The sequence below is a fragment of the Hemicordylus capensis genome, chromosome 2 (genome assembly GCF_027244095.1).
Source record: "Hemicordylus capensis ecotype Gifberg chromosome 2, rHemCap1.1.pri, whole genome shotgun sequence".
Classification (NCBI taxonomy): domain Eukaryota; kingdom Metazoa; phylum Chordata; class Lepidosauria; order Squamata; family Cordylidae; genus Hemicordylus; species Hemicordylus capensis.
In genome coordinates, this window is record NC_069658.1 from 260093278 (window position 1) to 260108081 (window position 14804).

The window sequence follows — 14804 nt, forward strand, 5'->3', positions numbered from 1 at the left end:
TACACTGATGATGTTAGAGGGCAAAGGCTTTGAGGAAGGCCTGCATATTATGAAATATAATCTGATTTTTAAAAAGAAAAGGGAATGCAAAGAGACCCATAATAATGATAATTTCATAATATACTTGATAGGAAGTCACACGGACCATCATACAAGGGACAAGTCGTTTTTGGACTGGGCTTCATTTTTCAGCCTCCAGGAAGCAGTGGATCTGGGTTGATGATTCATTGTTTGATCAAACATTGTGAGTGTTTTCCTTTGTTTACTATGTACAGATCCTTGGGATCATTTTTATAATTTTATTCACTATGATTTTAATGAAGACAGCATACTAACCAATACTAGAATAAGTAGAAATATGAATGCCCTCCCCTTGCTGGGGCTAGTATTAAGAATGTAGGCTGATTGCCACCCTATAGAAAAGTAGCTGGGCCTAGAATAAATAAAGGGAAAACAAGCTGTTCTAGTGAGAACTAATCTGCCTACTCTCCTTTCACTATCCCTGCAACTATGGTCCAAATCAGTTAGGCATTTCACAAGTTAGCTCACTTGTGCTTCAAACGTTCATGCATCTGCCATCTTGAATTGGAGTGGATGGTATCATCACAAACTATGTGTTTGAGGTATCCCTATGTGTCCCTACGACTGTACCAAATTTGGCCCAAATCAATTCCCACTTGCACCTCAAATATTCATGTGTCTGCCATCTTGAATCAGGGTGGATGACATAATTACAAACTACTCCCTTGAGGTAGGGAGATCCCTATGCATCCCTATACCTGTAGCAAATTTGGTTCAAATCAGTTGTGGTTCACAAACTAGACATCTTGTGCCTCAAATGTTCATGCATCTGCCATCTTGGATCTTGGTGGATGACATCATTACAAACTACAACACTGAGGTGTCCCTAAGTGTCACTCACTACCAAATTTTGTTCAAATCAGTTAGACGATCCACAAGCTAGCCCACTTGCACCTCAAATGTTTTTGTGTCTGTCCTCTTGGATTGGGGTAGGTGACATCATCACAAACTATACATTTGAGGTGTCTCTTTGTGTCTCTACAGCTATAGCAATTTTGGTTCAAATCAGTTAGGCAGTTCACAAGTTAGCCCATTTGTGCCTGAAACATTTACACGTCTGTCATTTTGAATTGGGGTGGATGACATCATCACAAACTATGCCAGTGTGTCACTATGTCCCTGTGTGTCACTCACTACAACTGTACCAAATTTGGTTCAAATAAGTTAAACATTCCACAAGTTAGCCCATTTGCACCTCAAAGGTTCAGACTTACACCATCTTAAATTGGGTGGATGACATTATTACAAACTAAGCCATTAAGGCATCCCTATGTGTCCCTAAAGTTGTAGTAAATTTGGTTCAGATCTGTAAGACAGTCTACATGTTAGCCCATTTGTATCTCAAACATTCACATTTTCGCCATCTTGAATTGGGGTGGATGACATCATCACAAACTATGTTGTTGATGTGTTCCTATGTGACCCTACGACTGTACCTGATTTGGTTCATATTGATGCAGGCACTGCAAAGTTGATAGCAGGGGATACACACATGGATGAACACATGGACGCACAGACACACACAGAATGCTGGGTGATCTCATAAGCCTACTGGAAAGTACGCTAAAACCAGAATTAATTCTTCTCCATATGGAAAACCAGATCAAGGAATCAGTAACAGGATGTGGATATCATTGTGCTGATATAGCTATTTAATACTTAAGTGTGAATATAACAAGGGATCCAAAATATCTGCTTAATGATAAGTATGGGAAACTATCAGAAAGCAAGGTCATGGGTAGAAAATGGTACAAATGCAATATATTTATTCTTGCAAGATCAAATACAATAACAAGTTGTTCTAGTAAGAACTAATCAACCTACTTTCCTTTCACTGTCTCTACATCTGGACTAAATTTGGTGCAAATTGAGGTCCACAAGTTAGATCTCTTGCACTTCAAATGTTCATGTGTCCACCATCTTGGATCGGGGTGGATGTCGTCATTACAAACTGCACCATTGAGGTGTCCCTGTGTGTTACTCACTACAGCTGTTCCAAATTTGGTTCAAATTGGTTAGATAGTCCTCACGTTAATGCACTTGTGCCTCAAAAGTTTATGCATCTGCCATCTTGGATCAGGGTGGGTGACATCATAAACTGCACCATTGGGGCATCCCTATGTGTCCATTCAGCTGTAGCAAATTTGGTTCAAATTGGTTAGACTGTCCACAAGTTAGTGCACTTGTGCCTCAAAAGTTTACGTGTCTACCATCTTGAATTGGGGTGGATGACATCATCACAATCTTTGCGTTGAGGTATCCCTATGTGTCCCTATAGCAAATTTGGTTCAAATCGGTTAAGCAGTTCACAAGTTAGGTCACTTGCGCCTCAAAGGTTTATGCTTCTGCCATCTTGAATCAGGGTGGATAACATTATCACAAACTATACCACTGAGATGTCCCTGTGTGTCACTCATTACAACTGTACATAATTTGGTTCAAATCAGTTAGACAATCCACAGGTTAGCCCACCTGCACCTCAAATGTTCACGCATCTACCATCTTGGATTGGGGTAGATGACATCATCACAAACAATGCCATTGAGGTGTCCCTGTGTATCCCTACAGCTGCAGCAAATTTGGTTCAAATCAGTTAAGCGGTTCACCATTTAGCCCACTTGCACCTCAAAAGTTTATGCACCCGCCATCTTGAATTGGTGTGGATTACATCATCACAAACTATGCTGTTCAGGTGTCCCTGTGTGTCACTCGCTGGCACTGCCACTTTATTTAATTTGGTTTAAATTGGTTAGGCAGTCCACAAATTAGCCCACTTGTGCCTCAGATGTTCATGCAGCCGCCATCTTGAATTGGAGTGGATGATGTCATCAAACACCATGCCATTTGGACATCCCTATGTGTCCCTGCAGCTGTAGCAAATTTGGTTCAAATTGTTTAAGCGGTTCACATTAGCCCACTTGTGCCTCAAAAGTTTACGCATCCACCATCTTGGATCGGGGTGGATGACATCATCAAAAACTACGCCATTGAGGTATCCCTATGTGTCCCTACAACTGTACCCGATTTGGTTCATATTGGTCCAGGTATTGCAAAGTTGATAGTGGGGGGGGACACACGGACACCCACACAGAATGCCGGGTGATCTCATAAGCCTACTGGAAATTAGACTAATAAAAATGGAAGTGCAAGTATGCTGTTTGAACTGGATCATCTGTGGACTCTCTTATCCACCTGCCTGTTGACACTTTTATAGAACTCCAAGAGGTTAATGAAGCAAGAGACTTACCTTGCAGAACCCATGCTAGTTTTCATTCAGCAAGCCCTGTTCTATGTGTTAAACAATTTTACCCTTATAATTATTGTTTCATTTGCTTTGAGAACTATTGACAAGTGGTATATAAATATTAATATAAATATATAAATATTCAGAGTCAGTCCTTGATTATGCATCAATTTACCCAGCACAAATATTAAGGTAAATGGCCTGTAATTTCCTGGATCCTCGTGAATCCCCTTTTGAAAATTGCTGTTATAATGGCTATTTTCTAGCAGGGTTGATTTGATTTAAATCAAATCCATTTAAATCACGATTTAAATCGCTTCTCTAAAGTACTCGATTTTAATGATTTAAATCACAATTTAAATCACTAGTGAGGAAGATTCTATTTAATCACCATTTTTAGTATAAGTACATTATTGTTGTCTAATATAACCTTAATAAATATTCAGAGATGTAGGTTTAATTAGAAGGTACACACTATGCATTATAAACTAAAGCAATTATTTTCTGAATTGTTTTTGGATTAATTTTCATCAAAAATGGGATGATAATTTGGTCATTTTAGTACTAAAGCAGACATATATTTGTGAAGTCATTCAGGGAATGAACCAGCTCCAACTGTTCAATTAATCATGATGTTTTCCCCCCTTGATATGCCAGAACTACCACCACCAAATAGAGATGTGCGAACTGGTTTGGGGGGTTCAGGGTTTCGGTTCAGGGGTTTGGAGGTTTGGGTTAGAACCGAACACACACCCCTGCCGGTCCGGCTGGACCGGACCAAACCCCCACCCCAGTTCACAATTTAATTTTTTTTAAAAAAAAATACCTGTTGCCCTAAAGGCCACAGGTGTGTGTGTGTGGGGGGGATCCACAAAGGTTCCCCCTCCCCCGCCAGCCTCTTAAATCACTGCTGCTGACCCATTTTAATAACCCTTTATGGCCCATTCGGGCCCCTGTATATTGGCATGGTGGCCATTTTGGAGATCACCGTGCATGCTCAAATGGCCTCTGCAAGGCCTGGCATGGCCTAGGGCCTCGCAGGGACCATTTGTGCATGCACAGTGGCCTTTTTTCCCCGGCGGGACCTCTTGCATGCAAAGCAGGTATTCTGCCACTGAGCTATGGACCCACCCCCACCAGTGTGCACACACGTGAAAGTAGAGTGGGGCCTTCAGATCAAGCATGCATAGGATCAAAATTAACCATGTGGACCCCCCAAAATGTGTGACAGCCCACACCCATGTATGCCTTAGAGGGAAACACTGGGGTTGACGCTGCACACTCTGTCACTACATTTATATTCAGCTCAGACTCAAAGGAGCTCCAGTGGCACACATAGCTATGTTTATCTGCATAACAACCCTGCAAGGCGGGTTAGTCAAGCAATACATGACTGGCACAGAATGACCCAGCAAGCCTCGTGACTCCAGGGAAAGTAAAACTTTTGTCTTCTTGGCAGTGGCATACCCAGGACATTTGGGAGCCTGGACCTGAAGGGCTTCAGAGCACTCCCCCATCATGATGGTGGGGGGTGATGAGAAAGTCCCCCCCCTTTTGCACACTGCTTTTAAAAATGCCTCTGTGCAGTAGTGACACTAGCTACGGGGAGGGTGGGTGGCGAGGAGGGGAGGGGAGAGCTCCCCTTTAAGGAGGAGAAGTTTACTGGTGGGATGGGGTGCAGCGGTTAGGGTTGGGGGGGGGAACGGCAAGGATGGGAAACTTCCCTCCATTACCCTCCGTCTGTGTCTGGGATGGGAGGTGGCGAATTCCGTCCAGCTCTGCGCCCTCCTCCCAAGTGACAGCCTTTTGCCTCTCTGCTTCCTCGTAGTTTAGACAGTTTTGCAACCTGCTTCCCCCTCCTGCCCTTCTAATGTGAGACGGGAGGTCCCTCCCCTTCATCTGCCTGGATGACACAATATGATGCCCGCAGAAGCTGCCCTACAGGAGGGCAGGCAGAGGGGCTAGGAAGAAGAACCTCACTGGATCATTGCAAAAGGTCTCTTTTAGCCCGAGAGCCTGTTTCCAACATATGCCCACAAGCAGGAAGGAGGAGAGAGGCTGTCACTTGGGAGGGAGTGGAGCTGGGCAGAGCTCGCCACCTCCCATCCCAGATGTGGATGAGGGTTACAAGGGGAACTCTCCCTCCTCACTACCCCACCATGCTCCCTGGAACTGCAACTGCTGTGCCCCATCCCACCGGTAAACATCTCCTCCTTTAGGGGGAACTTTCCCCTCTTCACACACCCTGATCCTCCCCACAACTAGTGCTGCCGCCACACAGTGGCAATATTGGTTTTTGGTTTTGTAAAGGCACGCTGGAGCTAGAGCTGCCTGGTGGGGCAGGCGCAGGGGGAGCAGCAGGGCCACACATGGAGTAGCTGCAGGAGCCCCTGACCTTGGGAGCAGCCCCCTGGACCTAGGAGGACACAGGTCAGAGCCCCAAGGTCTGGGGCACCTCTGCTTCCTGGTCCTAGTCCAACAATCTAACCACTGTGTTCAATGATAAAGCACATAGGACTGAACATCACACCAATCTGGCCATGTGATTTTACCTAACATTGGAGGCTGCTGCAAGCCTCTGGGTCACTAATTGTTTCCAGTGAGAGGCAAGGTTACAGTGAGCGAGAGTGTTTACCAGGTTCCCAGCGGGCAAGGCTAAACCTCCCCCCAAGACTGCCCCCAAGAGCTGCAGACAGACCCATTGTGTAAGGAGGGGGAAGTGCTAACCAAGAAACCCTGCACTCCCAATGAGTGCCTGGAGCTGTCCAGTAAGCCTCCCGGCTGCCCCGCAACTCCCCCTTGGCCCAGCAGAAACACCCACTATCGCTCCAAACCAGGGGTGTACCAAGGTTGGAGTGGGTCCGGAGATGAGATTTTAAAATGGGCCCCTCGCTGCTTTCCTCTCCTTCTCCTGATCCCATGTCTCTGCTGCAAAAGAACATTAAGGACACGTATAATAAAGTGTAGCAGATTAACAGAGGACAGGAGACTACAGTTATAAGGTGTAAGCAACAGCAGAACTGAATAATACAACAGTATCAGCTTTGTGAAATACAAGAGGGCAATTCATGCTTGCTACCACAAGAATAGACACGGAAAAATAGACACGGGGGGGTGGGAGAAAAGTTTTCCAAAAGATCTCTGAACTCAGAGGAAGGTTCCAACCTCAAATTGGTATGTTAAGGGATGCCAAAGGACAAATAGTAACTGATTCAGAAAAGATCAAACAGAGATGGAAGGAGTATACTAAAAATCTGCACAGCAGGGACGTCAATGTCCAAGATACTCTAGAAGATATTCCCTACTTGCAAGAACCTCTAGTACAGGAAGATGAAGTTAGATCAGCACTCCGGTCATTACCAAGTCGGAAGGCTACAGGAACTGATGGAATAGCTACAGAAATATGGCAGGCAACAGAAGAAGAATCAGTCAAGGCTCTAACCAAACTATGCCAGAAAATTTGGAGAACCACACAGTGGCCAACAGAATGGAAGAGGACAGTCTACATACCATACCAAAGAAAGGAGACTTAACAGATTGCACAAACCTTCACACAATATCCTTAATTTCACATGCTAGCAAAATAATGCTCAGGATCATCCAATGCAGATTAGAGCCCTACGTGGAAAGGGAAATGCTGGATGTTCAAGCTGGTTTCAGAAAAGGCCAAGGAACAAGAGACATTGTTGCTGATGGACGCTGGATCACTAAGAAAGCCAAAAAATAACAGAAAGTAGTCAATGAGCCGAGTCTCACAATCTATGAGACCCGGTTTGGGGCGGTGAGCAGAGAGGGAGCCCTGGGCGGCTGGATCGGCTGCCCACACGATTGCCAGCACCATGATGGAGCCGGCGGGGGCTGGGGAGCTCAGGGGCCGCATGGCCTGCAGAAGCCCCAGTATGCCCGGCATACTGGGGAGACCCCCGGGGCCGGGGGCGGCTTTTCACCTCCGCTCCAGGGGTCTACTCATGAGTAGCCATGGCGCGGAGCCACGCTGCGGCCACTCACGATCAGGTAACCTGGGTTTGTGGAGCACTCACTCCACAAACCCAGGCTAAGGGGAGGGCTACTTGAGCGAGTTACCTGCTCATAAACCACCGGGCTCGCCTGTGAGCCCGGTGGTTTACACGATCAACAAAGATCAGGCTAGGCTCTCCTAGCCCGATTTTTGTTGATCGTGGGAATAGCCCCAAAATGTGCTTTACTGACTACAGAAAAGCCTTCAGTTGTGTCGACCATGTCAAGTTGTGGAATATCCTTAGGAAAATGGGTGTCCCAGAACATCTCATTGTTCTTATGAAAAACTTATACACAGGACAGGAAGCCACAGCCCAGATGGAACATGGTGAAACAGACGGGTTCCAGATCAGCAAAGGAATAAGACAAGACTGTATACCAGGGCTGCTCAACTTTGGCCCTCCTGCAGATGTTGGCCTACAACTCCCATAATTCCTGTTTGTTGGCCACTGTGACTGGGAATTATGGGAGTTGTAGTCCAAAAACAGCTGGGGGGCCTAAGTTGAGCAGGTCTGCTGTATACTTTCTCATTCTTTAGTCAATTTATATGCTGAACATATACTGAGAGAAGCTGGATTGGAAGAAGATGAGTATGGTTTTAAAGTTGGAGGAAAAAACATCAATATCCTGTGCTATGCTGATGACACCACTTTGATAGCTGAGGATGTGGATGATCTGCAAGCTCTAGTAAAGAAAGTCAGGGAGCACAGTGAAAAAATGGGACTACAATTAAATGCAAAGAAGACTAAACTAATGACAACAGCTACAGCAACCAGCTTCAGAATTGACATTGAATTGGTAGGTAGCTTCTGCCTTTTAGGATCGACCGTCAACAGTAAAGGATCCAGCAGTCAAGAAATATGCCACAGACTAACATTTGGTAGGGTTGCAATGAAGGCCTTTGAAAGGATAGTTAGATGCCATGATGTGTCTACACCTACAAAAATTAGAACCATTCAGACCATGGTTTTTCCCGTGACACTCTATGGATGCAAAAGCTGGACTTTGAAGAAGCAAGATAGAAAAAGCACATTGACGCCTTTGAACTTTGGTGCTGGAGAAGACCTTTGAGGATACCATGGACAGCCAGGAAAACAAACAAATGGATCATAGAAAAAATCAATCCAGAATTTTCACTCGAGGCACAAATGACCAGGCTCAAACTATCATACTTTGGACACATTATGCGAAGATCCAGCTCCCTTGAGAAGTCCATAATGCTGGGGAAATTTGAAGGAAAGAGAAGATGAGGACAACCAGCAGCAAGGTGGATGCACTCGATCATGACAGCAATGAATACACCACTGAGAGACTTTAAAGGCCAAGTTGAAGGCAGATCATCCTGGAGAGAATCTATCTATGTGGTCGCTAAGTCGACACTAACTTGATGGCACTTAATCTATCTGTCTATCGATCTATCAGTCACCACAAGACCAGCTCTCCTCCCCTTCTGTGGGTTCCAAAGGAAGCTTCAGTTCGAAGCTTAACAATTTTTGTCAGGGCTGTAGCATGATGGGATTAAAAAAAAACACAATATTTTTCATTTGTTCATTTAAAACAAACATTAATATGAACAATGCATCACATTAAAAATATACAAACAAAATTGTTATTAATATCAAAAAGGGCATATAAAATATCCACATCTTTTTGAACTGAAACATTTCACATCATATCTGTTAGGAATTCTCTTTGGTAAGAGATATCCTTCTATTACAGCAGAGTGCAAAGCACAGAGGCAAAGCACAGTGGAGTATGCCCACACATGCATGTTTGCTGAGAGCAAAAGAAACTTGGAGCCAGTTCATAGTTTCAAATCAATATGAGGAGTCTTTATTGGAGAACTTCATTCTAGATAGGAAAGTGGAGAGATAATATCTCTAATCTAGCTAGTTAGCTGGATGCAGAGAGATGCTGTCTGCATCTCCGCACACATGGTGCAGAGAGAGAAGCGAGTATGTGTGATAGGGAAAAGAAGGAAGAGAGGAAGGGAGGCAGGCAGGCAGGAAGTCCCTGAGAGTAGCACCCTCCATATCAAAGGGATAGTGTCACAGCAGTAGAGAGGAGGAATGACCAATGTCTTGACCCCTCTAGCCCTCTGACTCACTAGCCTGTCCCCCTCTGTCATTGAGGCATGAGGCAGCACAGAGTCCTTCACCTCCAACAATATCATCTTTAACTGCTCTGATTCCCTTCCCTGAACTCCTTGATGTTTCTTTTCTGAAAATTAGCCTCAGCCAACACATTCATCCCCATCCCCTTAATCAGGAGGTGAATTCCACCACTGCCTCCTCTTGCAAAGGAGTGTCTAGACGAAGGACTCCATCTCCAGCACTGCCCATCTCTCAGCAAGAGAGACAACTAAGTCTCCGGTATGGGCGGCTCTGCTCTGTCTCCACACTCGTCTCCAGCACGGGCGCCTCTTCACTTCCCTCCACCTCCTTGACATAGGCGCCTTTACGATTTGCACAGGTGAAGGCTTGGGCTGCTCTGCCTCTTCCTCCAGAGTGGGGCAGGGCTTGCTTGCTGGTGGAGCAGCCATGGTGTCAGTGGGCACCCATCACCCAGTCTCTTGGTTGGAGGGACGGCAGTGGCACAGCTGGCAGGATGATGACAGCAGGCGGGGCCAGGTGGGTGAGTGCCCCTGTCCGCAGGGCTGGGGGCAAAGGATGGCCCTGTCTGTGGAGAGAGGGCAAGGACTGGCCTTAGGGGCCCCTCATAGTCTGTGGGCCAGGAAACATTTGTCTCCCTTTGTCTTATTGATGGTACACCACTGCTCCAAACCAAAGGCAGCATAACAACCAGAGGCACAGCTCCGCAGGCTCTGCCAGCCTCCTAAATCACTCCGCAAAGCAGAACACATATTTCTTCTTTGCTATGAGCAAACTGAGGAGGTCGGGTGCTGATGCAGACAGTGTGGCTGAAACTCCACCCCCGCATGGGCCCAGAAGCCAATGGGCTCCACAGAAGCCTTGTGCTTCTTGTCACTGGGCTGGGGCAAATGGGCCACACAGCCCATTCGGGCCAGATTGAGAAGCATATTGGCAAGAAAATGAGCTGGAGAGAGTGTTTGTTCCATTCATTTTCTTAATGCCTGTAAATTAACTCTGTCACTGTATATTTTAAAGGTCTCACTCAGTTCCTTCCAAACTTCAACAGCATCAGAAATAAAATAGCTGTTCTTCTGTACTGTGTTCAAGGCTATGGAAATAGGCTTCAGGATCATCGCCATGTGGTCAACGTTTCTCTTAAGACCAATATTGAAAACTTTGGCTATGACCATTCCATCTATTTTTTCACAATTTTGTTCACAATTTCAAATTGCCATCAGAGTAAGCCAGTTCTTGATATACAGTGGTCCCTCGACTTACAAACTACTCGACATAAGTATTTTTCGAGTTACAAACGGCAGTTTTAGATCCGGTTTTAGATGCGGTTTTTTCGACTTACAAATTTTTAGATGGGGTTTCCTCGACTTACAAATTTTTAGATGGGGTTTCCTCGACTTACGAATTTTACATGCGGTTTCCTTGACTTGCCTGCCTGTTTACTGCCTGTTTATTCTTGAAAAGAAATGTTCCTGTGCAGTTTGCAAGTCTTACTGGGGGTCTGGGTCTTTTTTCTAGGCTCCGGAACGCATTAATCCGTTCCCAATGCATTCCTATGGGAAACCGCTTTTCGACTTACGAATTTTTCGACTTACAAATGTGCATTCGGAACGGATTAATTTCGTAAGTAGAGGGACCACTGTAATTCTCAAAGCAGTAAACTTGAGTTCCATCGGACATCCTGTGGATTAATTTGGTTCCTCCTGCTTTCTTCAGAGCAGTTGATACAAAGTGGTTATTGCAGAAGTATTTTACAATTTCAGCATTAGCCTTTATTTTTGAAGCACTGAAGTCTTTTGCTAGTCATCAAATGAGCACTGCACCCATATGTTATCAGTTTGTGGCATTCTTCACTTTCTTCTAAGTTTCTTATGTTGGATACATTTGTAGCATTATCTTTGACAAAGCTCTGTACTAAGATTTGAAATTATTTTCAAAGTTTGTTATAGTTTTTACTGCTAAGTATTTAGCACTGCAGTATGTGCATTTCCTGATGTATCAATTGTTTCGGTAAGGAAGACACTCCCTCCTTCCTTTCTTATGCAAGCACATACGTAGGGACAAGTTATATATTTTTGCAAAGAGATCAGCAATTTCACATTTGCATTCTTTAAGAACTCTCAGGTGGATGCCATCTGGCCCTGGTTCATTTCTAATTTTTCATAATGGCTTAGAACATCAGCTATTTGACTCAGTTCTTCAGCCTCCATCTCGAGAAACTGAGTTCAGGTGCAGATATATGCTCTGTGTCCTCTGCAGTGGAGGCAGATGCAAATAATTCATTGAGCTTCTCTGCAGTCTGGATCCACCTTAATGATCCCTTTAACTCCTTTGTCATCCAATGGTCAAACTGCCTTTTGATATATTTATGTAAGTTTTTATTATTTGCCTTGATACTTTTAGTCGTGTGTTCCTCAAACTCTCTTTTTCATCCCTTATAGTCCCCTTGCATTTCTTTTGCCAGAGTTTGTGTTCCTTTCTGTCCTCTTCATTTGGACAGATCTTCTATTTCCTTTCCTTTTATAGCTTCTTTAACTCTACTTATTAGCCATACTGGCATCCTTCTGAACTTAGCTATATCCTTTCTTCTGTTTGGTATACATTCTAACAGAGCTTCTATTATTATGGTTTTAAATAAACTCCATGCTCTCCAGAGTGATTAGCCCTCCAGACTTTCCCTTTCAGCTTCTTTTTCACCAAACACCACATTTAAAAAAAAAAAAAGTCTTGTCTTTGCCCCCCTCAGGGGTAATCTAACATGACATGGCACTGTCTGGATTAGGATCCATTTGTTGTTCACAATTTCAAGCTTGTTGCTTGTAATTTTTGGCTCACTTTATTAGGCAGGTAGCTGCCTGCTTCTCCAACTGTTACACCAGGCCTCATGTTACAAGATAAGTAGCCCCCTTTTTAGTTTCTGCCATCAAAGTACTTGGCAAACTGATACAGAGCTCATTCACACACTCAAAAACTATGTTCTACCTGGTTTTGGAGATGTGTGTGCTCTCAGGGTTTGGTTGTGTGGAAGGTAAGAGGAAAACCTGGGTAGAAGTGGTTGTGTGGAAGCAAGGTAGGATGAAAACCTGGGTAGCTTTTTCTCCTATCTTGCTTCCACACAACGAGGCTATTCACACGATGGGAGGAAATCGGGCCAGCAGAGGCTAGCCCGATTTCCTCCCATCGTGAGAACCACCGGGCTCGGCTACGAGCCCGGTGGTTGTTAAGTGGATCACCCGCTTAAGTAGCTGGGCAGTTAAACCGGGTTTGCGGAGCAAGCACTCTGAAAACCCAGTTTTTCTGCTCGTGAGTTGCCACGGTGCGGCTCCACACCACAGCTACTCATGAGGAGACCCCCGACCAGGAGGCTGAAAAGCAGCCTCTCAGCTCGGAAGTCTCTCCAGCATGCCCTGCATGCTCGTGCAGGGCATGCTGGAGCTTCCAGGGGCTGCACAGCCCCCAAACTCCCCAGTTCCCGCCAGCTCTGTGACAGAGCCGGCAGTCGTGTGGGCGGCCGCCCAGAGCAGACTGTCTTCTTGTCTGCTCGAGAGCGGGCTAAGCCTGCTCTCCCCGCTCACCATCCCCAGGCGGCTCCCACTGATTGTGGGAACACCTCAATCACTTCTACCCAGGTTTTCCTCTTACCTTGCTTCCATGCAATCGATAATTGGGAGCACACACAGCTCCCAAACCCAGGGAGAACACAGTTTTTGATTGTGTGGATGACCTCACAATCTGGCCAATTGTTCTGAATTATTCTGAGTCAATCTTTGCATTATTGAGTGTCCTGTGGGTTTTATGCTTTAACTATTCAGTTTTTGAGAAAGTATTTTTGTTATGGCTATGGCTAAACAGACTGATTGATTGAAATAGTAGAGTTGGCAGTGGTAAGGAAATAGATTCCCTTAGCATTCTGAGTAATCTCCCCTTACTTAGTATTAAAGTATAGTGCACATGTGTATTAAGTCATGGGCTTGATCAAGTGTGTCATCACCACTCCTGAAAGAAAGTATATCTTTAAGCTTGTCAGGTCTGCAACATACCAAGTCTGCCTTATGTTTATTAAGGAAGGTACTCACTGAAGAATTTCTTCTTTCTTTCCCCAGGTTCTCACTACCCCTTCGTGCAGATGGAACTCAGTGTGGGGCTTTTAAAGATGACCAAATTCGTTTAGAATTGTGTAGTGATGAATTTAAATGGATTTGTGAGAAGGAAGCTGTTCTCATCTAATGTGGGGCATCAAAAGGACACTAATTTTAATGCAATAATACGACACCTTTCTCTTGCCTGGGAGATCTGATTAAGCATATTGATTCAAGTGAATGACTTCCCACATTGTTTTTCTGTCTGTCTTCAACATTTTGCAGCTTTCTGTATTTGTGTGGTTATGGTATATATAGACATGACTATAAACTCTGTTCTATAGGTTAGGCTCTCTGACTTTGGAAATAGAGTATATAAACACATCATCATTCCACTTTATTCTTAGTTAACCTAGAGCAATTCCTTCCAACCTCCCTTTCACATTCTCACACAACCAGTTTGGACTCATGTTTGTAAAAAGGTCAGGAAACTAGAAAAGAATATACCCTATCTCCACGTCTTGTCTACTCTTTTCTATATCTAAGGAAAGAAATGCTTTTTCATCTGGTCATTATTAAATTTTGGTGCATGTGACAGAAGCCTGATGCGAACTTCTTTTTTTAAAGAGTGTACATTCCAATCTATGATGCTTTCCCCTTTATTTTGCAAATGTAAGAAAATATAAAACTCGGTTTAAGCTTCTTTCTAGAGATGTGATATCCACCATTTTTTTGCTTCATACATATTGTTGCCAGGTTTGCTCTGGAGTGTGGTAGTAACCACCCTTCTTGATTATGTTTTGCCTAAAGTGGGGAAAATTAGCTCCAATGGGCACAAACCAATATACAGCTATGTTTAACCTTAAAGTACCAAAGAAAGTTGATTGGGGTATGGATGCACTGGAATGAAACAAAGGATTACAGACACTGCCTTGAAAAACAAAGAGTTGCTTTATTGAAGTGTAATGGGGGTACAGAATGAGAAAAGAGGGTGATTAAGGCAAAGGATTAGCACCCAGCAGGCTTGCTGAAAACAGTTTTCACATATGGGGTTTGCAGACCCTCTTGTAATGGCTTAGGTTGCCCCTAATACACATTTACCATGTCATAGCACTGGGATAGGGGAAAGAGGTTTGGGGGTGACAAGGTTTCAGAGAAAGAGATAAAGCAAAGATGTTTTCCATAGCTACCTGTGATCTAGGTAGGGGACCTTCTCTCCAGAGGGCTGTTGGCAATGGCAAGGTGTTGGGGTGATGAGAGAAGGCTCGAGCATGA

General features: G+C 44.5%; 1 protein-coding gene across 3 annotated transcripts in view; it reads left to right on the forward strand.

The window, feature by feature from the left end:
* Positions 1-14232, forward strand: part of LOC128341725 (killer cell lectin-like receptor subfamily B member 1) — a 39829-nt gene extending 25597 nt beyond the window's left edge. For all 3 annotated transcript variants that reach the window (XR_008314526.1, XM_053288170.1, XM_053288171.1), the window contains 2 exons: positions 132-244; positions 13554-14232. Coding sequence is in view for 2 of the 3 variants with exons in the window: in XM_053288170.1 (XP_053144145.1) it covers positions 132-244; positions 13554-13677 (237 nt within the window). In the remaining variant the exon portion in view is untranslated. The remainder of the gene's footprint in view (positions 1-131; positions 245-13553) is intronic.
* The last annotated feature ends 572 nt before the right edge of the window (positions 14233-14804 follow it).